General features: G+C 45.7%; 1 protein-coding gene across 1 annotated transcript; it reads left to right on the plus strand.

Moving 5' to 3' along the window:
- Positions 1 to 24,799: 24,799 nt before the first annotated feature.
- On the plus strand, positions 24,800 to 26,251 carry LOC109783007 (putative F-box/LRR-repeat protein 9). Its single transcript, XM_045228670.1, has 2 exons — positions 24,800 to 25,317; positions 25,460 to 26,251. Exons 1-2 carry the CDS (start codon positions 24,802 to 24,804, stop codon positions 26,090 to 26,092), a joined length of 1,149 nt encoding a protein of 382 aa, XP_045084605.1. The 5' UTR covers positions 24,800 to 24,801; the 3' UTR covers positions 26,093 to 26,251.
- Positions 26,252 to 26,532: the final 281 nt, after the last annotated feature.

Genomic DNA, 26,532 nt, shown 5'->3' on the forward strand with positions numbered 1-26,532 from the left:
ACTCACTTTATTGTAAATATAAGTTTCTAACAAACTTTGTATAAACCCAAAAACTTTGATCACTCCATCAAAGCGTATATTCTGACTCCGAGATGCTTGCTCTAATCCATGGAAGGATCGCTGGAGCTAGCATACCTTTTAGCATCCTTAGGATCGACAAAACCTTTTTGATTGTATCACATACAACCTTTCCTTACGAAAACTGGTAAGGAAACTTGTTTTGACATCCATCCGCCAGATTTCATAAATGCAGCTAATGCTAACATGATTCCAACGGACTTATGCATCGCTACGGATGAGAAAATCTCATCGTAGTCAACTCCTTGAACTTGTGAAAATACTCTTTGCCACAAGTTGAGCTTCATAGACGGTAACCTTACCGTCCACGTCCGTCTTCTTCTTAAAGATCCATTTATCTCAATGGCTTGCCGATCATCGGGCAAGTTCACCAAAGTCCATGCTTTGTTCTGATACATGGATCCTATCTCGGATTTCATGGCTTCTAACCATTTGTCGGAATATGGGCCCACCATCGCTTCTCCATAGCTCGTAGGTTCAGTATTGTCTAACAACATGATATCTAAGACAGGATCACGTACCACTCTGAAGTAGCACGCATCCTCGTCGTCCTACGAGGTTTGGTAGTGACTTGATCCGAAGTTTAATGATCACTATCATAAGCTTCCACTTCAATTGGTGTAGGTGCCACAGGAACAACTTCCTGTGCCCTGCTACACACTAGTTGAAGTGACGGTTCAATAACCTTATCAAGTCTCCACCATCCTCCCACTCAATTCTTTCGAGAGAAACTTTTCCTCGAGAAAGGACTCGTTTCTAGAAGCAATTACTTTTGCTTCCAGATCGGTAATAGGAGGTATACCCAACTGTTTTGGGTATTCTATGAAGATGCATTTATCCGCTTTGGGTTCGAGCTTATCAGCCTGAAACTTTTTCACATAAGCATCGCAGCCCCAAACTTTTAAGAAACGACAACTTAGGTTTCTCTAAACGGTGTCGTCTCAACGGAATTGCGTGGTGCCCTATTTAAAGTGAATGCGGTTGTCTCTAATGCCTAACCCATAAACGATAGTGGTAATTCGATAAGAGACATCATGGTATGCACCATATCCAATAGGGTGCAGTTATGATGTTCGGACACACCATCACACTGTGGTGTTCCAGGCGGTATCAATTGTGAAACACTTTCCACAATGTCTTAATTGTGTGCCAAACTCGTAACTCAGATATCTCTATGATCATATCATAGACATTTTATCCTCTTGTCATGACGATCTTCAACTTCACTCCGAAATTACTTGAACCTTTCAATAATTCAGACTTGTGTTTCATCAAGTAAATATTCTCAGCATCTACTCAAATCATCTGTGAAGTAAGAACATATCGATATCCACTGCATGCCTCAGCACTCATTGGACTGCATACATCAAAATGTATTACTTCCAACAAGTTGCTCTCTTGTTCCATCTTACTGAAAATGAGGCCTTTCAGTCATCTTGCCCATGTGGTATGATTTGCATGTCTCAAGTGATTCAAAATCAAGTGAGTCCAAACTATCCATCTGCATGGAGTTTCTTCATGCATATATACCAATAGACATGGTTCGCATGTCTCAATCTTTTCAAAAACGAGTGAGTCCAACGATCCATCTACACGGAGCTTCTTCATGCGTTCTATACCAATATGACTCAAATGGCAGTGCCACAAGTATGTGGTACTATCATTACTATTTTATATCTTTTGGCACGAACATGTGTATCACTGCGATCGAGATTCATTTTAGGTGCAAGACCATTGAAGGTATTATTCAAATAAACAGAGTAACCATTATTCTCCTTAAATGAATAACCGTATTGCGATAAACATAATCCAATCATGTTTATGCTCAACGAAAACGCCAAATAACAGTTATTTAGGTTTAACACCAATCTCGATGGTAGAGGGAGCATGCGATGCTTGATCACATCAACCTTGGAAACACTTCCAACACATATCGTCATCTCACCTTTAGCTAGTCTCCGTTTATTTCGCAGCTTTTATTTCGAGTTACTAACACTTAGCAACCGAACCGGTATCTAATAGCCTGGTGCTGCTAGGAGTACTAGTAAAATACACATTCATATAATGTATATCAAATATACTTCTGTCGACCTTGCCTGCCTTCTCATCTACCAAGTATCTAGGGTAGTTCTGCTTCAGTGACCGTTCCCTCATTACAGAAGCACTTAGTCTCGGGTTTGGGTTCAACCTTGGGATTCTTGACTAGAGCAGCAAATGATTTGCTGTTTCATGAAGTATCCCTTTTGCCCTTGCCCTTCTAGAAACTAGTGGTTTTACTAACCATCAACAATTGATGCTCCTATTTGATTTCTACTTTCGCGGTGTCAAACATCGCGAACAGCTCAAGGATCATCATATCTATCCCTGATATGTTATAGTTCATCACGAAGCTCTAATAGCTTGGTGGCAGTGACTATGGAGAACCATCACTATCTCATCTGGAAGATTAACTCCCACTCGATTCAAGTGATTGTGGCACTCAGACAATCTGAGCACATGCTCAACGATTGAGCTTTTCTCCCTTAGTCTGCAGGCTTAAGAAACTTGTCAGAGGTCTCATACCTCTTGACGTGGGCACTAGTCTGAATCCCAATTTCAGTCTTCGGATCATCTCATATGTTCTGCGACGTATCAAAACGTCTTTGGTGCCACAATTCTAAACCATTAACATTACGCACTGAACTATCACGTAGTCATCAAAACATGTATGTCAGATGTTTCGCAACATCTACAAACGACGCTGAGGTTCAGCACACCGAGCAGTGCATTAAGGACATAAGCCTTCTGTGCAGCAATGAGGACAATCCTCAGTTTACGGACCCAGTCCGCATAATTGCTACTACCAACTTTCAACTAAATTTTCTCTAGGAACATATCTTAAACAGTAGAACTAAATCGTAAGCTATGACATAATTTGCAAAGACCTTTTGACTATGTTCATGATAATTAAGTTCATCTGATTAATGAACTCCCACTCAAATAGACATCCCTCATTAGTCATCTAAGTGATACATGATCCGAGTCAAACTAGGTCGTGTCCGATCATCACGTGAGACGGACTAGTCATCATCGGTGAACATCTCCATGTTGATCGCATCTACTATACGACTTATGTTCGACCTTTCGATCTCTTGTGTTCCGAGGCCATGTCTGTACATGCTAGGCTCGTCAAGTCAACCTAAGTGTTTTGCATGTGTTCCGAGGCCATGTCTGTACATGCTAGGCTCGTCAACACCCGTTGTATTCGAACGTTAGAATCTATCACACCCGATCATCACGTGGTGCTTCGAAACAACGAACCTTTGCAACGGTGCACAGTTAGGGGGAACACGTCTCTTGAAATTTTAGTGAGGGATCATCTTATTTATGCTACCGTCGTTCTAAGCAAATAAGATGTAAACATGACAAACATCACATGCAAATCATAAGGTGACATGATATGGCCAATATCATCTTGCGCCTTTTGATCTCCATCTTCGAGGCGCGGCATGATCACCTTCGTCGCCGGCATGACACCATGATCTCCATCATCGTGTCTTCATGAAGTTGTCTCGCCAACTATTACTTCTACTACTATGGCTAACGGTTAGCAATAAAGTAAAGTAATTACATGGCGTTTTCATTGACACGCAGGTCATACAATAAATTAAGACAACTCCTATGGCTCCTGCCGGTTGTCATACTCATCGACATGCAAGTCGTGATTCCTATTACAAGAACATGATCAATCTCATACATCACATATATCATTCATCACATCCTTTTGGCCATATCACATCACATAGCATACCCTGCAAAAACAAGTTAGACGTCCTCTAATTGTTGTTGCATGTTTTACGTGGCTGCTATGGGTTTCTAGCAAGAACGTTTCTTACCTACGCAAAAGCCACAATGTGATATGCCAATTTCTATTTACCCTTCATAAGGACCCTTTTCATCGAATCCGATCCGACTAAAGTGGGAGAGACAGACACCCGCTAGCCACCTTATGCAACTAGTGCATGTCAGTCGGTGGAACCTGTCTCACGTAAGTGTACGTGTAAGGCCGGTCCGGGCCGCTTCATTCCACGATGCCGCCGAATCAAGATAAGACTAGTAACGGCAAGTAAATTGACAAAATCGACGCCCACAACTACTTTGTGTTCTACTCGTGCATAGAAACTACGCATAGACCTAGCTCTGATACCACTGTTGGGGAACGTAGCGGAAATTCAAAATTTTCTACGCATCACCGAGATCAATCTATGGAGTAATCTAGCAACGAGGGGAAGGGGAGTGCATCTACATACCCTTGTAGATCGCAATGCGGAAGCGTTGCAGGAACGCGGATGAAGGAGTCGTACTCGTAGCGATTCAGATCGCGGTTGATTCCGATCTAAGCGCCGAACCACGGCGCCTCCGCGTTCAACACACGTGCAGCCCGGTGACGTCTCCCACGCCTTGATCCAGCAAGGAGAGAGGGAGAGGTTGGGGAAGACTCCGTCCAGCAGCAGCACGACGGCGTGGTGGTGGTGGAGGAGCGCGGTACTCCAGCAGGGCTTCGCCAAGCACTGCGAGAGACGAGGAGGGAGAGGGGTAGGGCTGCGCCAAGAGAGAGATGTTCTCATGTGTATGGCAGCCCCAAAACACCCACTATATATAGGGGAGGGGGAGGGGCTGCGCCCCCATCTAGGGTTCCCCCCCAAGGGGTGCGGCCAGCCCTAGATGGGACTTGGAGGGGCGGCCAAGGGGGGAGAGAGGGGGGTGCACCACTAGGTGGGCCTTAGGCCCATCTGAGCCTAGGGTTTCCCCTTTCCCCTTTCCCTGCACCTTGGGCCCCTTGTGGGAGGCGCACCAGCCCACCTAGGGGCTGGTCCCTTCCCACACTTAGCCCACGCAGCCCTCTGGGGCCGGTGGCCCCACCTGGTGGACCCCCGGGACCCTCCCGGTGGTCCCGGTACGTTACCGATAGCACCCGAAACTTTTCCGGTGACCAAAACAGGACTTCCCATATATAAATCTTTACCTCCGGACCATTCCTGAACTCCTCGTGACGTCCGGGATCTCATCCGGGACTCCGAACAACATTCGGTAACCACGTATATCTATTCCCTATAACCCTAGCGTCATCGAACCTTAAGTGTGTAGACCCTACGGGTTCGGGAACCATGCAGACATGACCGAGACGTTCTCCGGCCAATAACCAACAGCGGGATCTGGATACTCATGTTGGCTCCCACATGTTCCACGATGATCTCATCGGATGAACCATGATGTCGGGGATTCAATCAATCCCGTATACAATTCCCTTTGTCAATCGGTATGTTACTTGCCCGAGATTCGATCGTCGGTATCCCAATACCTTGTTCAATCTCGTTACCGGCAAGTCTCTTTACTCGTTCCGTAACACATCATCCCGTGATCAACTCCTTGGTCACATTGTGCACATTATGATGATGTCCTACCGAGTGGGCCCAGAGATACCTCTCCGTTTACACGGAGTGACAAATCCCAGTCTCGATTCGTGCCAACCCAACATACACTTTCGGAGATACCTGTAGTGCACCTTTATAGCCACCCAGTTACGTTGTGACGTTTGGTACACCCAAAGCATTCCTACGGTATCCGGGAGTTGCACAATCTCATGGTCTAAGGAAATGATACTTGACATTAGAAAAGCTCTTAGCAAACGAACTACACGATCTTGTGCTAGGCTTAGGATTGGGTCTTGTCCATCACATCATTCTCCTAATGATGTGATCCCGTTATCAACGACATCCAATGTCCATAGTTAGGAAACCGTAACCATCTATTGATAAACGAGCTAGTCAATTAGAGGCTTACTAGGGACATGGTGTTGTCTATGTATCCACACATGTATCTGAGTTTCCTATCAATACAATTCTAGCATGGATAATAAACGATTATCATGAACAAGGAAATATAATAATAACCAATTTATTATTGCCTCTAGGGCATATTTCTAACAGTAGCAGCCATGTAAAACTTGCAACAACAAAGTAGAGGACGTCTAACTTATTTTTGCAGGGCATGTTGTGATGTGATATGGTCAAGACATGATGCTAAATTTTATTGTATGAGATGATCATGTTTTGTAACAAAGTTATCGGCAACTGGCAGGAGCCATATGGTTGTCGCTTTATTGTATGCAATGCAATCGCCCTGTAATTGTGTTTACTTTATCACTAAGCGGTAGCGATAGTTGTAGAAACAATAGTTGGTGAGACGACAATGATGCTACGATGGAGATCAAGGTGTCGCGCCAGTGACGATGGTGATCATGACGGTGCTTTGAAGATGGAGATCAAAGGCACAAGATGATGATGGCCATATCATATCACTTATATTGATTGCATGTGATGTTTATCTTTTATGCATCTTATTTTGCTTTGATTGACGGTAGCATTATAAGATGATCTCTCACTAAATTTCAAGGTATAAGTGTTCTCCCTGAGTATGCACCGTTGCGACAGTTCTTCGTGCCGAGACACCACGTGATGATCGGGTGTGTTAAGCTCTACGTTCACATACAACGGGTGGAAGCCAGTTTTGCACACGCAGAATACTCGGGTTAAACTTGACGAGCCTAGGATATGCAGATATGGCTTTGGAACACTGAGACCGAAAGGTCGAGCATGAATCGTATAGTAGATATGATCAACATAGTGATGTTCACCATTGAAAACTACTCCATCTCACATGATGATCGGACATGGTTTAGTTGATTTGGATCACGTGATCACTTAGATGATTAGAGGGATGTCAATCTAAGTGGGAGTTCTTAAGTAATAAGATTAATTGAACTTTAATTTATCATGAACTTAGTCCTGATAGTATTTTCATATCTATGTTGTAGATCAATAGCTCGCGATGTTGTTCCCCGTTTATTTTTGATATGTTCCTAGAGAAAAATAAGTTGAAAGATGTTAGTAGCAAAGATGCGGACTAGCTCCATGATCTGAGGATTATCCTCATTGCTGCACAGAAGAATTATGTCCTTGATGCACCGCTAGGTGACAGAACTATTGCAGGAGAAGATGCAGACGTTATGAATGTTTTGACAAAAGCTCGGTATGATGACTACTTGATAGTTTAGTGCACCATGCTTTACGGCTTAGAACGAGGACTTCAAAAATATTTTGAACGCCACGGAGCATATAAGATGTTCAAGAGTTGAAATTGATATTTCATACTCATGCCTGTGTCGAGAGGTATGAGACCTCTGACAGTACTTTGCCTACAAGATGGAGGAGAATAGCTCAACCAGTGAGCATGTGATTAGATTGTCTGGGTACTACAATTGCTTGAATCAAGTGGGAGTTAATCTTCCAGATAAGATAGTAATTGACAAAGTTCTCTAGTCACTATCACCAAGTTACTAGAACTTTGTGAAGAACTATAATATGCAAGGGATGACGAAAACAATTCCCAAGCTCTTCGCGATTCTAAAATCGGCGAAGGTAGAAATCAAGAAAAACATCAAGTGTTGATGGTTGACAAGACCACTAGTTTCAAGAAAAAGGGCATAGGGAAGAGGGGGAACTTCAAGAAGAACGGCAAGCAAGTTGCTGCTCAAGTGAAGAAGCCCAAGTCTGGACCCAAGCCTGAGACTAAGTGCTTCTACTGCAAAGGGACTGGTCACTGGAAGCGGAACTACCCCAAGTATTTGGCGGATAAGAAGGATGGCAAAGTGAACAAAGGTATATTTGATATACATGTTATTGATGTGTACTTTACTAGTGTTTATAGCAACCCCTCAGTATTTGTTACTAGTTCAGTTGCTAAGAGTAGTAACTCGAAACAGGAGTTGCAAAATAAATAGAGACTAGTTAAGGGCGAGGTGATGATGTGTGTTGGAAGTGATTCCAAGGTTGATAAGATCACCATCGTTGAACCTAAAATAAATGTTATTTGGTGTTTGCGTTGAGCATGAATATGATTGGATCATGTTTATTGCAATACGGTTATTCATTTAAGTTAAAGAATAATTGTTGTTCTATTTACATGAATAAACCTTCTACGGTCATACACTCAATATAAACGGTTTATTGAATCTCGATCGTAGTGATACACATATTCATAATATTGAAGCCAAAAGATGCAAAGTTAATAATGATAGTGCAACTTATTTGTCGCACTATCGTTTAGGTCATATTGGTGTAAAGCGCATGAAGAAACTCCATGCTGATGGATTTTTGGAATCACTTCATTAATGAATCATTTTGATGCTTGTGAACCATGCCTCATGGGCAAGATGACTAGAACGCCGTTCTTCGGAACAATGGAGCAAGCTACTAACTTATTGGAAATAATACATACTGATGTATGTAGTCCAATGAGTATTAAGGCTCACGGCAAGTATCGTTATTTTCTGAACTTCACAGATGATTTGAGCAGATATGGGTATATTTACTTGATGAAACACAAGTCTGGAACATTTGAAAAGTTCAAAGAATTTCAGAGTGAAGTGGAGAATCATCATAACAAGAAAATAAAAGTTTCTACGATATGATCGTAGAGGTAAAATATTTGAGTTAGGAGTTTGGCCTTCAGTTAAAACAATGTGAAATAGTTTCACTACTCACGCCACCTGGAACACCACAGTGTAATGGTGTGTCCGAATGTCGTAACCATACTTTATTAGATATGGTGCGTGTTGGGGAACGTAGTAATTTCAAAAAAATTCCTACGCACACGCAAGATCATGGTGATGCATAGCAACGAGAGGGGAGAGTGTTGTCCACGTACCCTCATAGACCGAAAGCGGAAGCGTTAGCACAACGCAGTTGATGTAGTCGTACGTATTCACGATCCGACCGATCAAGTGCCGAACGCACGGCACCTCCGAGTTCGGCACACGTTCAGCCCGATGACATCCCTCGAACTCCGATCCAGCCGAGAGTTGAGGGAGAGTTTCGTCAGCACGACGGCGTGGTGACGATGATGATGTTCTACCGATGCAGGGCTTCGCCTAAGCACTTCTACAGTATTATCGAGGTGGACTATGGTGGAGGGGGGCACCGTACACGGGGGACGCCGCCCCCTCTCCTTGTCCTATTCGGACTAGGGGGCGAGGGGCGCGCGGCCCTGCCCTGGCCGCCTCTCCTCTTCTCCACTAAGGCCCACTATGGCCCATTAAGCCCCGGGGGGTTCCGGTAACCCCTCGGTACTCAGGTAAAATCCCGATTTCACCCGAAACACTTCCGATATCCAAATATAGGCTTCCAGTATATCAATCTTCATGTCTCAACCATTTCGAGACTCCTCCTCATGTCCATGATCACATCCGGGACTCCGAGCAACCTTCGGTACAACAAACTCAAAACTCATAATATAACCGTCATCAAAACTTTAAGCGTGCGGACCCTACGGGTTCGAGAACTATGTAGACATGACCGAGGCACAGCTCCGGTCAATAACCAATAGCGGAACCTGGATGCTCATATTGGCTCCCACATATTGTACGAAGATCTTTATCGGTCAGACCGCATAATAACATACGTTGTTCCCTTTGTCATCGGTATGTTACTTGCCCGAGATTCGATCGTCGGTATCTCAATACCAAGTTCAATCTCGTTACCGGCAAGTCTCTTTACTCGTTCTGTAATACATCATCCCGCAACTAACTCATTAGTTGCAATGCTTGCAAGGCTTAAGTGATGTGCATTACCGAGAGGGCCCAGAGATACCTCTCTGACAATCGGAGTGACAAATCCTAATCTCGAAATACGCCAACCCAACAAGTACCTTCGGAGACACCTGTAGAGCACCTTTATAATCACCCAGTTACGTTGTTACATTTGGTAGCACACAAAGTGTTCCTCCGGTAAACGGGAGTTGCGTCATCTCATAGTCATAGGAACATGTATAAGTCATGAAGAAAGCAATAGCAACATACTAAACGATCGAGTGCTAAGCTAACGGAATGGGTCAAGTAAATCACATCATTCTCCTAATGATGTGATCCCGTTAATCAAATGACAACTCATGTCAATGGCTAGGAAACATAACCATCTTTGATCAACGAGCTAGTCAAGTAGAGGCATACTAGTGACACTCTGTTTGTCTATGTATTCACACAAGTAATATGTTTCCGGTTAATAAAATTCTAGCATGAATAATAAACATTTATCATGATATAAGGAAATAAATAATAACTTTATTATTGCCTCTAGGGCATATTTCCTTCAGTCTCCCACTTGCACTAGAGTCAATAATCTAGATTACATAGTAATGATTCTAACACCCATGCAGCCTTGGTGCTGATCATGTTTTGCTTGTGGAAGAGGCTTAGTGAACGGGTCTGCAACATTCAGATCCGTATGTATCTTGCAAATTTCTATGTCTCCCACCTGGACTAGATCCCGGATGGAATAGAAGCGTCTCTTGATGTGATTGGTTCTCTTGCGAAATCTGGATTCCTTCGCCAAGGCAATTGCACCAGTTTTGTCACAAAAGATTTTCATTGGACCCGATGCAGTAGGTATGACAACTATATCGGATTTGAACTCCTTCATCCAGACTCCTTCATTTGCTGCTTCCGAAGCAGCTATGTACTCCGCTTCACACGTAGATCCCGCCACGACGCTTTGTTTAGAACTGCACCAACTGACAGCTCCACCATTCAATGTAAACACGTATCCGGTTTGCGATTTAGAATCGTCCGGATCAGTGTCAAAGCTTGCATCGACGTAACCATTTACGACTAGCTCTTTGTCACCTCCATAAACGAGAAACATATCCTTAGTCCTTTTCAGGTATTTCAGGATGTTCTTGACCGCTGTCCAGTGATCCACTCCTGGATTACTTTGGTACCTCCCTGCTAGACTTATAGCAAGGCACACATCAGGTCTGGTACACAGCATTGCATACATGATAGAGCCTATGGCTGAAGCATAGGGAACATCTTTCATTTTCTCTCTATCTTCTGCAGTGGTCGGGCATTGAGTCTTACTCAACTTCACACCTTGTAACACATGCAAGAACCCTTTCTTTGCTTGATCCATTTTGAACTTCTTCAAAACTTTGTCAAGGTATGTGCTTTGTGAAAGTCCAATTAAGCGTCTTGATCTATCTCTATAGATCTTGATGCCCAATATGTAAGCAGCTTCACCGAGGTCCTTCATCGAAAAACTCTTATTCAAGTATCCTTTTATGCTATCCAGAAATTCTATATAATTTCCAATCAACAATATGTCATCCACATATACGATTAGAAATGCTACAGAGCTCCCACTCACTTTCTTGTAAATACAGGCTTCTCCAAACGTTTGTATAAAACCATATGCTTTGATCACACTATCAAAACGTTTATTCCAACTCCGAGAGGCTTGCACCAGTCCATAAATGGATCGCTGGAGCTTGCACACTTTGATAGCACCCATTGGATCGATAAAACCTTCAGGTTGCATCATATACAACTCTTCTTCCAGAAATCCATTCAGGAATGCAGTTTTGACATCCATTTGCCAAATTTCATAATCATAAAATGCGGCAATTGCTAACATGATTCGGACAGACTTAAGCATCGCTACGGGTGAGAAAGTCTCATCGTAGTCAATCCCTTGAACTTGTCGAAAACCTTTTGCAACAAGTCGAGCTTTATAGACAGTAACATTACCGTCAGCGTCAGTCTTCTTCTTGAAGATTCATTTATTCTCAATGGCTTGCCGATCATTGGGCAAGTCAACCAAAGTTACTTCGTACATGGATCCCATCTCCGATTTCATGGCCTCAAGCCATTTTGCGGAATCTGGGCTCACCATCGCTTCTTCATAGTGCGTAGGTTCGTCATGGTCTAGTAACATAACCTCCAGAACAGGATTACCGTACCACTCTGGTGTGGATCTTACTCTGGTTCACCTACGAGGTTCAGTAACAACTTGATCTGAAGTTCCATGATCATTATCATTAACTTCCTCACTAATTGGTGTAGGCATCACAGGAACAGGTTTATGTGATGAACTACTTTCCAATAAGGGAGCAGGTATAGTTACCTCATCAAGTTCTACTTTCCTCCCACTCACTTCTTTCGAGAGAAACTCCTTCTCTAGAAAGGATCCATTCTTAGCAACGAATGTCTTGCCTTCGGATCTGTGATAGAAGGTGTACCCAACAGTCTCCTTTGGGTATCCTATGAAGACACATTTCTCCGATTTGGGTTCGAGCTTATCAGGTTGAAGCTTTTTCACATAAGCATCGCAGCCCCAAACTTTGAGAAACGACTACTTTGGTTTCTTGCCAAACCACAGTTCATAAGGTGTCATCTCAACGGATTTCGATGGTGCCCTATTTAACGTGAATGCAGCCGTCTCTAAAGCATAACCCCAAAACGATATCGGTAAATCAGTAAGAGACATCATAGATCGCACCATATCTAGTAAAGTACGATTACGACGTTCGGACACACCATTACGCTGTGGTGTTCCGGGTGGGGTGAGTTGCGAAACTATTCCGCATTGTTTCAAATGTAGACCAAACTCGTAATTCAAATATTCTCCTCCACGATCTGATCGTAGAAACTTTATTTTCTTGTTACGATGATTTTCAACTTCACTCTGAAATTCTTTGAACTTTTCAAATGTTTCAGACTTATGTTTCGTTAAGTAGATATACCCATATCTGCTCAAATCATCTGTGAAGGTGAGAAAATAACGATATCCGCCACGAGCCTCAATATTCATCGGACCACATACATCTGTATGTATGATTTCCAACAAATCTGTTGCTCTCTCCATAGTACCGGAGAACGGCGTTTTAGTCATCTTGCCCATGAGGCATGGTTCACAAGTACCAAGTGATTCATAATCAAGTGATTCCAAAAGTCCATCAGTATGGAGTTTCTTCATGCGCTTTACACCAATATGACCCAAACGGCAGTGCCACAAATAAGTTGCACTATCATTATCAACTCTGCATCTTTTGGCTTCAACATTATGAATATGTGTATCACTACTATCGAGATTCATCAAAAATAGACCACTCTTCAAGGGTGCATGACCATAAAAGATATTACTCATTTAAATAGAACAACCATTATTCTCTGATTTAAATGAATAACCGTCTCGCATCAAACAAGATCCAGATATAATGTTCAGTCTCAACGCTGGCACAAAATAACAATTATTTAGGTCTAATACTAATCCCGAAGGTAGATGTAGAGGTTGCGTGCCGACGGCGATCACATCGACTTTGGAACCGTTTCCCACGCGCATCGTCACCTCGTCCTTGACCAGTGTTCGCTTAATCCGTAGTCCCTGTTTCGACTTGCAAATATTAGCAACAGAACCAGTATCAAATACCCAGGTGCTACTGCGAGCTCAAGTAAGGTACACATCAATAACATGTATATCACATATACCTTTGTTCACCTTGCCATCCTTCTTATCCGCCAAATACTTGGGGCAGTTCTGCTTCCAGTGACCAGTCTGTTTGCAGTAGAAGCACTCAGTCCCAGGCTTAGGTCCAGACTTGGGTTTCTTCTCTTGAGCAGCAACTTGCTTGCTGTTCTTCTTGAAGTTCCCCTTCTTCTTCCCTTTGCCCCTTTTCTTGAAACTGGTGGTCTTATTGACCATCAACACTTGATGCTCCTTCTTGATTTCTACCTCCGCAGCCTTTAGCATTGCGAAGAGCTCGGGAATCGTCTTATCCATCCCTTGCATGTTATAGTTCATCACGAAGCTCTTGTAGCTTGGTGGCAGTGATTGAAGAATTCTGTCAATGACGCTATCATCTGGAAGATTAACTCCCAGTTGAATCAAGTGATTGCAGTACCCAGACATCTTGAGTATATGCTCACTGACAGAACTATTCTCCTCCATCTTGCAGCTGTAGAACTTATTGGAGACTTCATATCTCTCAATCCGGGAATTCTTTTGAAATATTAACTTCAATTCCTGGAACATCTCATATGCTCCATGACGTTCAAAACGTCGTTGAAGTCCCGGTTCTAAGCCATAAAGCATGGCACACTGAACTATCGAGTAGTCATCAACACGTGACTGCCAGGCATTCACAATGTCTGCAGTTGCTGGCGCAGGTGGTACACCTAGCGGTGCTTCCAGGACGTAACTCTTTTGTGCAGCAATGAGGATAATCCTCAAGTTACGGACCCAGTCCGTGTAATTGCTACCATCATCTTTCAACTTTGCTTTCTCAAGGAACGCATTAAAATTCAACGGAACAACAGCATGGGCCATCTATCTACAATCAACATAGACAAGCAAGATACTATTAGGTACTAAGTTCATGATAAATTTAAGTTCAATTAATCATATTACTTAAGAACTCCCACTTAGATAGACATCCCTCTAATCCTCTAAGTGATCACGTGATCCATATCAACTAAACCATAACCGATCATCACGTGAAATGGAGTAGCTTTCAATGGTGAACATCACTATGTTGATCATATCTACTATATGATTCACGATCGACCTTTCGGTCTCAGTGTTCCGAGGCCATATCTGCATATGCTAGGCTCTCAAGTTTAACCTGAGTATTCTGCGTGTGCAAAACTGGCTTGCACCCATTGTAGATGGACGTAGAGCTTATCACACCCGATCATCACGTGGTGTCTGGGCACGACGAACTTTGGCAACGGTGCATACTCAGGGAGAACACTTTTATCTTGAAGTGAGAGATCATCTTATAATGCACCGTCAATCAAAGCAAGATAAGATGCATAAAAGATAAACATCACATGCAATCAATATAAGTGATATGATATGGCCATCATCATCTCGTGCTTGTGATCTCCATCTCCGAAGCACCGTCATGATCACCATCGTCACCGGCGCGACACCTTGATCTCCATCGTAGCATCATTGTCGTCTCGCCAATCTTATGCTTCTACGACTATCGCTACCGCTTAGTGATAAAGTAAAGCATTACAGGGCGATTGCATTGCATACAATAAAGCGACAACCATATGGCTCCTGCCAGTTGCCGATAACTCGATTACAAAACATGATCATCATATAAAATAAAATTTAGCATCATGTCTTGACCATATCACATCACAACATGCCCTGCAAAAACAAGTTAGACGACCTCTACTTTGTTGTTGCAAGTTTTACGTGGCTGCTACTGGGCTTAGCAAGAACCGTTCTTACCTACGCATCAAAAACCATAACGATAGTTTGTCAAGTTGATGTTGTTTTAACCTTCGCAAGGACCGTGCGTAGCCACACTCGGTTCAACTAAAGATGGAGAAACTGACACCCGCCAGCCACCTGTGTGCAAATCACGTCGGTAGAACCAGTCTCGCGTAAGCGTACGCGTAATGTCGGTCCGGGCCGCTTCATCCAACAATACCGCTGAACCAAAGTATGACATGATGGTAAGCAGTATGACTTATATCGCCCACAACTCACTTGTGTTCTACTCGTGCATATGACATCTACGCATAAAACCTGGCTCGGATGCCACTGTTGGGGAATGTAGTAATTTCAAAAAAAAATCCTATGCACACGCAAGATCATGGTGATGCATAGCAACGAGAGGGGAGAGTGTTGTCCACGTACCCTCGTAGACCGAAAGCGGAAGCGTTAGCACAACGCGGTTGATGTAGTCGTACGTCTTCACGATCCGACCGATCAAGTACCGAACGCACGGCACCTCCGAGTTCAGCACACGTTCAGCCCGATGACGTCCCTCGAACTCCGTTCCAGCCGAGTGTTGAGGGAGAGTTTCGTCAGCGCGACGGCGTGGTGACGATGATGATGTTCTACCGACGCAGGGCTTCGCCTAAGCACCGCTACAGTATTATCGAGGTGGACTATGGTGGAGGGGGGCACCGCGCACGGCTAAAAGATCAAACGATCAATTGTTGTGTCTCTAGGGTGCCCCCTGCCCCCGTATATAAAGGAGCAAGGGGGGAGGTGCTGCCGGCCAGGAGGGGGCGCGCCAGGAGCAGTCCTACTCCCACCGGGAGTAGGACTCCCTCCCTTTTCCTTGTTGGATTAGGAGTGGAGGGGAAAGAGGAGGGAGAGAAGAAGGAAAGGGGGGCGCCGCCCCCCTCTCCTTGTCCTATTCGGACTAGGGGGAGGGGTGCGCGGCCCTGCCCTGGCCGCCTCTCCTCTTCTCCACTAAGGCCCACTATGGCCCATTAAGCCCCCGGGGGGTTCCGGTAACCCCTCGGTACTCCGGTAAAATCCCGATTTCACCCGGAACACTTCCGATATCCAAATATAGGCTTCCAATATATCAATCTTCATGTCTCGACCATTTCGAGACTCCTCGTCATGTCCGTGATCACATCCGGGACTCCGAACAACCTTTGGTACATCAAAACTCATAAACTCATAATATAACCATCATCGAAACTTTAAGCGTGCGGACCCTACGGGTTCGAGAACTATGTAGACATGACCGAGACACGTCTCCGTTCAATAACCAATAGCGGAACCTGGATGCTCATATTGGCTCCCACATATTCTACGAAGATCTTTATCGGTCAGACCGCATAACAACATACGTTGTTCCCTTTGTCATCCGTATGTTACTTGCCCGAGATTCGATCGTCGGTATCTCAATACCTAGTTCAATCTCGTTACCGGCAAGTCTCTTTACTCGTTCTGTAATACATCATCCCGCAACTAACTCATTAGTTGCAATGCTTGCAAGGCTTAAGTGATGTGCATTACCGAGAGGGCCCAGAGATACCTCTCCGACAATCGGAGTGACAAATCCTAATCTCGAAAGACGCCAACCCAACAATTACTTCCAGAGACACCTGTAGAGCACCTTTATAATCACCCAGTTACGTTGTGACGTTTGGTAGCACACAAAGCGTTCCTCCGGTAAACGGGAGTTGCATAATCTCATAGTAATAGGAACATGTATAAGTCATGAAGAAAGCAATAGCAACATACTAAACGATCGAGTGCTAAGCTAATGGAATGGGTCAAGTCAATCACATCATTCTCCTAATGATGTGATCCCGTTAATCAAATGACAACTCATGTCAATGGCTAGGAAACATAACCATCTTTGATCAACGAGCTAGTCAAGTAGAGGCATACTAGTGACACTCTGTTTGTCTATGATTTCACACAAGTATTATGTTTCCGGTTAATACAATTCTAGCATGAATAATAAACATTTATCATGATATAAGGAAATAAATAATAACTTTATTATTGCCTCTAGGGCATATTTCCTTCAGTGCGATCTATGATGTCTCTTAGCGATCTACCACTATCGTTTTGGGGTTATGCATTAGAGACAGCTACATTCACGTTAAATAGGGCACCATCTAAATTCGTGGAGATGACACCGTATGAACTGTGGTTTGGCGAGAAACCTAAGCTATCTTTTCTTAAAGTTTGGGACTGCGATGCTTATGTAAAAAAGTTTCAACATGATAAGCTCGAACCCAAATCGGAGAAGTATATCTTCATAGGATACCAAAAAAGAAACTATTGGGTACACCTTCTATCACAGATCCGAAGGCAAGATCTTTGTTGCTAAGACTGAATCCTTTCTAGAGAAGGAGTTTCTCTCGAAAGAAGTGAGTGGGAGGAAAGTAGAACTTGATGAGGTAATTGTACCTTCTCCCGAATTGGAAAATAGTTCATCACAGAAATCAGTTCCAGTGATGCCTACACCAATTAGTGAGGAAGATTAATGATGATGATCATGAAACTTCAGATAAAGTATGCCATGCTATGTACCAGACCTATTGTATAACCTGCCCTGAGTTTGGCAAGGGAGTACAATAGTGATCTAGGAGTAGATCACTGGACATTAGTCAAAATTATCCTTAGAGGACTAAGAAAATATTTCTCGGTTATGGAGGTGATAAAGAGTTCGTCGTAAAAAGTTACCTCGATGCAAGCTTTGACACCGATCTGGATGACTCCGAGTCTCGATCTGGATACATATTGAAAGTGGGAGCATTTAGCTAGAGTAGCTCCGTGCAGAGCATTGTAGACATAGACTATTTGCAAAATACATACGGCTCTGAATGTGGCAGACCCGTTGACTAAACTTCTCTCACAAGCGAAACATGATCACACCTTAGTACTCTATGGGTGTTAATCACATAGCGATGTGAACTAGATTATTGACTCTAGTAAACCCTTTGGATATTGGTCACACGACGATGTGAACTATGGGTGTTAATCACATGGTGATGTGAACTATTGGTGTTAAATCACATGGCGATGTGAACTAGATTATTGACTCTAGTGCAAGTGGGAGACTGAAGGAAATATGCCCTAGAGGCAATAATAAAGTTATTATTTATTTCCTTATTTCATGATAAATGTTTATTATTCATGCTAGAATTGTATTAACCGGAAACTTAGTACATGTGTGAATACATAGACAAACAGAGTGTCAAGTATGCCTCTACTTTGACTAGCTCGTTAATAAAAGATGGTTAAGTTTCCTAGCCATAGACATGTGTTGTCATTTGATGAACGAGATCACATCATTAGAGAATGATGTGATTGACTTGACCCATTCCGTTAGCTTAGCACTATGATCGTTTAGTTTGTTGCTATTGCTTTCTTCATAACTTATACATGTTCCTATGACTATGAGATTATGCAACTCCCGAATACCGAAGGAACACTTTGTGTGCGACCAAACGTCACAACATAACTGGGTGATCATAAAGGTGCTCTACAGGTGTCTCCGATGGTACTTGTTGAGTTGGCATAGATCGAGATTAGGATTTGTCACTCCGATTGTCGGAGAGGTATCTCTGGGCCCTCTCCGTAATGCACATCAGTATAAGCCTTGCAAGCAATGTGACTAATGAGTTAGTTGCGGGATGATGTATTACAGAACGAGTAAAGAGACTTGCCGATAACGAGATTGAACTAGGTATTGAGATACCGACGATCGAATCTCGGGCAAGTAACATACCGATGACAAAGGGAACAACGTATGTTGTTATGCGGTTTGACCGATAAAGATCTTCGTAGAATATGTAGGAGCCAATATGAGCATCCAGGTTCTGCTATTGGTTATTGACCGGAGATGAGTCTCGGTCATGTCTACATAGTTCTCGAACCCGTAGGGTCCGCACGCTTAACGTTCGGTGACGATCGGTATTATGAGTTTATGTATTTTGATGTACCGAAGGTTGTTCGGAGTCCCGGATGAGATCAGGGACATGACGAGGAGTCTCGAAATGTTCGAGACTTAAAGATCGATATATTGGAAGGCTATATTCGGACATCGGAAAGGTTCTGAGTGGTTCGGGTATTTATCGGAGTACCGGAGAGTTACGGGAATTCGCCGGGGAGTATATGGGCCTTATTGGGATTTAGGGGAGAGAGAGAGGGGCTGCCTAGGGCAGGCCGTGCGCCCCCCAAGGCCTAGTCCGAATTGGACTTGGGGGAGGGGTGGCGCCCCCTCCTTCCTTCTCTTCTCTCTTCCCCTTCCTTCTCTCCTAATCCTACTACTTGGAAGGGGGGAATCCTACTCCCGATGGGAGTAGGACTCCCCAGGGCGCGCCATAGTAGAGGGCCGGCCCGCCCCCTCCTCCACTCCTTTATATACGGGGGAGGGGGGCACCCCATAGACACACAAGTTGATCATTGATCTCTTAGCCGTGTGCGGTGCCCCCCCTCCACCATAATCCACCTCGGTCATATTGTTGCAGTGCTTAGGCGAAGCCCTGCGCCGGTAGCTTCATCATCACCGTCACCACGCCGTCGTGCTGACGAAACTCTCCCTCGACACTCTGCTGGATCGTGAGTTTGTGGGACATCATCGAGCTGAACGTGTGCTAAACTCGGAGGTGTCGTGCGTTCGGTACTTGGATCGGCCGGATCGTGAAGACGTACGAGTACATCAACCGCGTTGATTAAACGCTTCCGCTTACGGTCTACAAGGGTACGTGGACAACACTCTCCCGCTCGTTGCTATGCATCACCATGATCTTGCGTGTGCGTAGGAATTTTTTTGAAATTACTATGTTCCCCAACAGAGGGTACATGGACACACTCCCCCCCCCCCCCCGCCCCCCCATCGTTGCTATACATCTCCTAGTAGATCTTGCGTGAGCGTAGGAATTTTTTTTGAAATTGCATGCTACGTTTCCCAACAACCCAATGCATCGATCTTTTGTCAAGAAAACTACTCCAAAAATATTTAGCCATGGGAGAAGTTAAACTCTTACAAACCTTCTTGGTCAACAAAAAAGTGCTCATTGAGTAAGTAGGAATTGTTTGTATGGCTGATTTCAGAAGTGCCTCACGTCCTGCACAAGCTAGAAGCTTCTCCGACCAACCCTATATTTTTCCACGAGCTCTTTCACCAATGTGATCAAAAGTCCCACTCGTAATGCACCCCACAGCCGTGGGCAAGCCCAGATATTTCTCGCCAAAGGCCTCCACTTGAATATTCAGTGTCGCCTTTAGAACTTGCTTCACAGTACCAGGAGTGTTAGTAGAAATGAAAATGGAACTTTTGTCACGATTAACACGCTGACCTGAAGCATCTTCGTATATCCTTAGGATCTCATTCAATCTGAGAGCACTTTCATCTTTTGCATTGATGAAAATCAAACTATCATCTGCAAATAGCAAATGAGTGACCCAAGATGATCGATAACTAACTCTCAGGCCTCGATCAACAGTACCTCCGTTGTAATTCTTGAGCAATGAGGAAGACCTTCCCCGCAAAGTAGGAACAAATACGGCGAGATAGGATCGCCTTGGCTGAGCCCCCTGGACGGGATGAAAAATGGCAAAGCTCACCATTAAGCCGGACTGAGAAACGTACTGAAGTCACACACGTCTATAGATTTTTATACAGGTACATAATACATGCTTCTATGTCATGTCAATCATAAATTTGACTAGGTTTATAGAAAATACCAACATCTACAATATGAACAAATACATTATGAAAAATATTTTCATAACGTATTTATTTGATATGACAAAAGTCAATATTTTCATATAAATTTAGTCAAACTTAAGAAAAATGTCTTGGAATGAAACAAATGGGACTTCAATATGTTTTGGTGATAATACGATTCTTAAAAAAAAAATTACGATTCTATTAGGGTTTGCCAATGGGTTAAATTAAGCAGCACTGTTTTAGGGACAAACACTAGTGGTTAAAGTTGCCTAGTAGACCGAATGGCAAACGTGAAAGTTGACATTTTATTTTCAATGGTTGAAATTTGGAGACACTCCCCCGCCCAGCGGGGCCTTATTGCGGTGGAGGGAGGCCCGTTTTGGCTCTTGGGTGCATTTGCTCCCTACTGAGCAGCAGATTCAAAAAAATAGAAAATAAATTTTAAAAATCCAATTTTTTTTTGTAGTTCATGTTAGTGTCGCAAACATGTTTGATATTTTTCATGCAAAACGGAGCAACAATGTTTTGTCGCTGAAAAATACAAAGTTGCGTGTAACATTTGGTGTTCAACTTTTTTTTTGTGCATGCCAAGATGCTTAAGCTTTTCACCTAAATATTTGCGGGTAGCATTTGGATGTGACTATGAACACATCCTATTTTATTTGATTTTGTTTACATTTGAAAAAGCATTTTTTTTTGGCACGCAGGAGCACATGCTCCTGAGAGCCGAAATGGAATTTTGAAAATTTAGATTGCCATTTAATGTCAATGATATACATCTATTATCAAGATGAAAATTATGGAGATCACATGTGACTGGTACTCCTATCGACCTTTAAAGAGTACCATGTTACTTCATCGGATCCACCTGCTTGGCCCTGATGCAGATGATTGGATCGATCATTTGCATCTCCACCAACCACACAAGTTTACTATGTTCCACACATATTGGTGTATGCTGCAAATGAGGCAGATCATCGTTCGCCGTCCATCATTGAGGGAGGATTCCATCGCCCGGGGGGCTGCAGAGTCATCCTTGCCTCCCGTCCGGTGGTGGTGTACCACCGGAGAGCTCGCCCCTTGGCCGGGAGGGGCAGGGCGGGGCGATGCAGGCCATATCTTGCCGGCCTAGGTGGGCCTCGGCACTGGGGCCGCCCGCGCGTGAGAAAGGAGGGACCTTTTCGCTCATGTCTTTGGTCGGTGTAACTGCATGTCTCAGGTGGGGTGGTGGAGCCACGATGCTCGTGGGCAGAGACCCCGGCTCAGGTGTGGGCTGGTTGTCATGGCCATGAGGGCGGCATGGTGACCGGTGCTTGATGTCCGGTGAGGGTGGTGCATCAGGCGCCCTCGTGATTGGTTGCACAACTTTTCAAAGGCAGGGTTTTTTTTTGACTATTTACTGTAGAGCAACAGCCCCACGGTCCTTTTATTCCAGAAATTTTTGCCCAGGCCTGTTTAAATCCGCTCCCACCGGGAGTCGAACCCAGGACCTGGGGTGCTACTAAGGTCGTTGCAACCACTAGGCAATCACCAGGCAGGATTTTATTGCCGGGGGCCATTCCATGCTTGGCTTTGGCCAGGTCGATGGTGACGTCGTGGACGTCATATACTTCTTGAAGGCATCGTCGCGGCTTTGTCTGTCCTTTGGGTAGCTCCGGGTGAAGACCTTAATCCTTTGGACCGGGGGCGACGACACTCCGGTGTCGTAACTTTCTTGGAGGCGCCATCTTGGAGTCCTCGGTTGGTCGGGCGCGGCTTTGTCTCTTTCTGTGTGGTTTGGGTGGTGTAGACGTTTCTTGCACCGTTGTATCTTGTTTTGGGTCCGTTTGTATGTGGTCGAGTTGTATGAGCTGGGCTGTAGGACCGTTACTTTATATATAAAATGGGACGAGAGTCTTTTTTTATAAAAACATGGAGGAAAAGCGAAATCAGCTGGCCCAGCACCGGCTACAACACATGAAGACTGGGGTAAACTGTTCCTTCTTTTTGAACGACGATGGTTCATTCGCAGGCCGCGAGAGGCTGGAAGATCGTTCAAGTTTCCCGCCCAACAACCCTCGCATCATCTATTTTTGTGCAATTTAGCCACCCTTCCGTCCGTCTTATTATCATTTTTTTAAAAAAGGAGGATCACTCCCGGTTTCTCCATCTGGGCAATGCATACGGTCACTTTATTAATTATTCTCATAAGACCTTACAAAGCCGTACAACAGCAAGACTAAAGCCACCGTCTAAGCAACAACTGTCGCTACACCTATCCAGTTGATGAAGGGGCGCAGATAGTCTGGGCCTAATACCAAACAGACATCGCAGCCAAACCTAAACATCTAAGACCTGAGGTCCCAACCAGGACGCCTGCCGGGTATGGGGCACCTACCAGTCCGGCGCACTCCTCAACCAGGATGCCTGCCAGGTATGAGGCCGCCGCAACCACCTGCCACCAATCCATCTGCAGAGCTGTACTGTTGCATGTACCGTGCCAGGTCTCTCTGCCATCGACGCCACCACGACGCCCGACAGCGTCGTCCTACTGCGTGAGTCCATCCTCTCACAGCGAACTCCGAATCTGCACTGCGCCACGCCGTCAAGATCCGTCGCCATCTCCATCAAAGAATCTGTCCTCTGGTCCCTCGATCACGTGTGTACCTCCAAGAATGACGCCCCCAAGGGAGGAACGACACCAGAGTGCCGCCGTCATCCGATCATCCGATCTGGAGTTTCCCTCGGAGGTAGCAGAGAGTGGCCTTAAACTTCTCCACGGCGATGCCTTCAAGAAGGGAACGACGCAGATAACGCCGCCACCGCCGGCCTTAGCAGAAGCCGAAGGCAAATTTTCACCCAGATCAGTTCGAAGGGATCCAACTCTCGTGCACGGGCCGCCGTCACCACCAGCACCACCAGGCAGACCCTGGAGTACCAGCAGATCAGCGAGTCGCTGGCACCACCACATCCAGATCGCCGGCCACGCCGGGCCGCCGCCATCCCCCGCGCCGTCCGGGACAGAGACGGAGCCGCCGACCGCGCACAGGGACCGCCGCCGCCTGCACACGCCGGAGCGCCGCCGAGAGCCCAGCGCCCGCCACCGCTTGCCGAAGCCAACCGCTGCCCGAGCACTGGCGCCACCGTGGAGCCATCAGATCGGGAAGGAAGACGTCGCGCGCCGACCACCCTCGCGGACCCTGCCGCACGCCCGAGCGCCGGCGCCACCGCGGCGCCATCAGATCGGGATGAGGAGGAGCTCGCGCGCTCGCCGCCCCGCGCAAACCACGCCGCCGCCAGCGCCGCAGCGCCACCAAGCAGGGGAGCCCTGCTCAGATCCGCCGGCGGCCTGACCTGTCGCCAAGCCGAGCGCCGCCGTGAGGGCCGGCTGTCCCGCGCCGCCCAGGAGCCTCGCGAGGGGGAAGGGAGCCCCGCCGCCGCCGACGCACGCGCGGGCTTTGCCCGACGGCGTCCCCTGGCGGTGGCGAGGGAGAAGAAAGGCCAGAAAGGGGAGCGGCGGCGGCGATCTAGGGTTCCGCCTGGGCCGCTCGCGGGAGCGGCACGGGGGACGGGGGTTCCTATATAGAGTACATTACCTCAAATTCTCCAATCAATGATAAACTTTCTATCCCTTCACTATCTGCCGAAATTAATAGGCTACCCTGCTGTTCCAACTTCCAGCTACGAGTCGACGGTCAACTATATCTCGCTCGTCACCATGTGTGGCCAATCTGCTTTCCTCGTTTACTGAGTACTACCGGCTTCTACTGGAGCACTGGCTGCTGCTCTGCCGACGCAAGACGCCGGTCTGGGATTCGAGGTTCATCGTCCGATCCATCAGCTCTTTTACACCAAGCTTCACGGCCGAGCACATCTCGCCGTCTTCTCACGACCACCATTGTTTTTAGGTGTCCCAAGGAAATGGAGCTGCAGCTAGACGCCCCGCCCGCATTGCTGCCATCCGTCAGGGACTGGTCGGAGCTGCCACTGGATGCGCTTACTTTGGTCTTCAAGGGGCTCGACGCCGTCGACCTTCTCATGGGCGCTGGCCTTGTGTGCCACTCGTGGCTGGAGGCGGCCAAGGCGCCTGAGCTCTGGCGCAAGGTGGACATGGGGCGCGGGCCGCGGGACAAGGAGGTGATGGAGAAGAATAGAGGTGTTGATTTGGACCATTCAAACAGAGGCGTGGGGTTTGCCATCCGTATTCCCGGCAAAAACAACTTGAGCAAGAGCACACAGGTGATGTGCGCAATGGCGAAGGTGGCCGTCGACCGATCCGACGGGAAGATGGAGGTGTTTGTGGGGTCGAATTTTGTTACCGATGAGATCCTCAATTATATTGGAGCCAGGTACTCATCTTCTTATCATAGAAGTGTTTGCACAGAACAAATAATCGTACCACATCAGTTTTGCAACAGAACATACTTAATTTCCAGTGTATTTTTACGGAAGTGCCATCTATTGGAAACCTAGCTTGTACTTAGATCATGTTGATGTCATTAATTTTTCTAAAAACTTGTTTTGCCGATTTCTTATTTAGCAATCGTGCTCGATTGTCGTGTGGAGAGGATGGTGATCCCGTTATCTCCTTTACTTACTTTGCAGGTCGCCCTCTCTGAAGGGGCTTGCCCTCTTATCATGCTACCATGTAACCAGCCAAGGGTTCACCGATCTGGTAAGCAAGTGCCCCCTGCTAGAAGACATCGAGCTTTCGGGCTGTATAGGTGTCAGCGGCGACGCAATGGTAGCCACTGGCAGGGCATGCCTGCGGCTGAAGCGGCTGGTGCTGGACAAAACTTGGACGCGTAGGTGGGACAGGGGGGAGGTGGCAGGCATCTCGATGATGCACGAGCTCCGGCACCTTAGCCTCTCACGCAGCGATATCACGAACGAGGAGCTCATGGCCGTCGTCTACGCCTGCCCGTGCCTGGAGCAGCTCTCGGTGGCCGACTGCTACAACATAGTCGCTGACAACGCCCTGCGAGCAAAGTGTGCCACTGTCAAGACGCTGGGGCTTCCGGCTTCACAGGATCACCACTATGATTGGGATGAGTTTTATGCTTATGGGTTTGGGACCGCTTCCTACCATGGCGATATCGGCTATGGCTGGATGTCCAACGATCGCTACGCTTCGAATGGGCCTTACGATTATGAGTTTGGGACCGCTTCCTATGACCATGATATCGACTACGGTTGGATGCCGGATGACTAAGTGTTATGATTTGGCTCCGGTTCAGAGGACCATGGATCATATATAGTACTCATCATACTTCATTTCCTTAAGACAAAACCTATGAAATGGTGATTAGTTGTAGCCTCTTCTGGTCGCTTATGCTAGTTATGTGACATAATGCATGATTGAGTTTGATAAGCCTCTAAGCAAGATTGAGTATGATAAAAAGATGAACTCGATCCTCAATATGCCATGCTTTGCTGATGTTGTCCGAACAACATAGCAACGTTGTTGAATGGAAATGGCACTCCACTTTTTTCTTGTTATGAAGGAATGGCACTCCTCCAGCTGCTACCAGGTTCCATCCACTCTGCGTGCCTACACGCTTCAACTACCAACACATGTGGCGATACATAGCATGGGACGATGCCGCCCATAACGGACATAGAGATCTTTCCCCCAGACGCAGGTTCTGTTTT

The sequence above is a fragment of the Aegilops tauschii genome, chromosome 5 (genome assembly GCF_002575655.3).
Source record: "Aegilops tauschii subsp. strangulata cultivar AL8/78 chromosome 5, Aet v6.0, whole genome shotgun sequence".
NCBI lineage: Eukaryota > Viridiplantae > Streptophyta > Magnoliopsida > Poales > Poaceae > Aegilops > Aegilops tauschii.

Excerpts from the sequence above, each read along its gene's own strand:
- LOC109783007 (XM_045228670.1), top strand. The coding sequence starts at position 24,802 with ATGGAGCTGCAGCTAGACGCCCCGCCCGCATTGCTGCCATCCGTCAGG. Across the intron at positions 25,318-25,459 it reads GAACATACTTAATTTCCAGT|CGTTATCTCCTTTACTTACT; the intron begins GTATTTTTACGG and ends GGATGGTGATCC.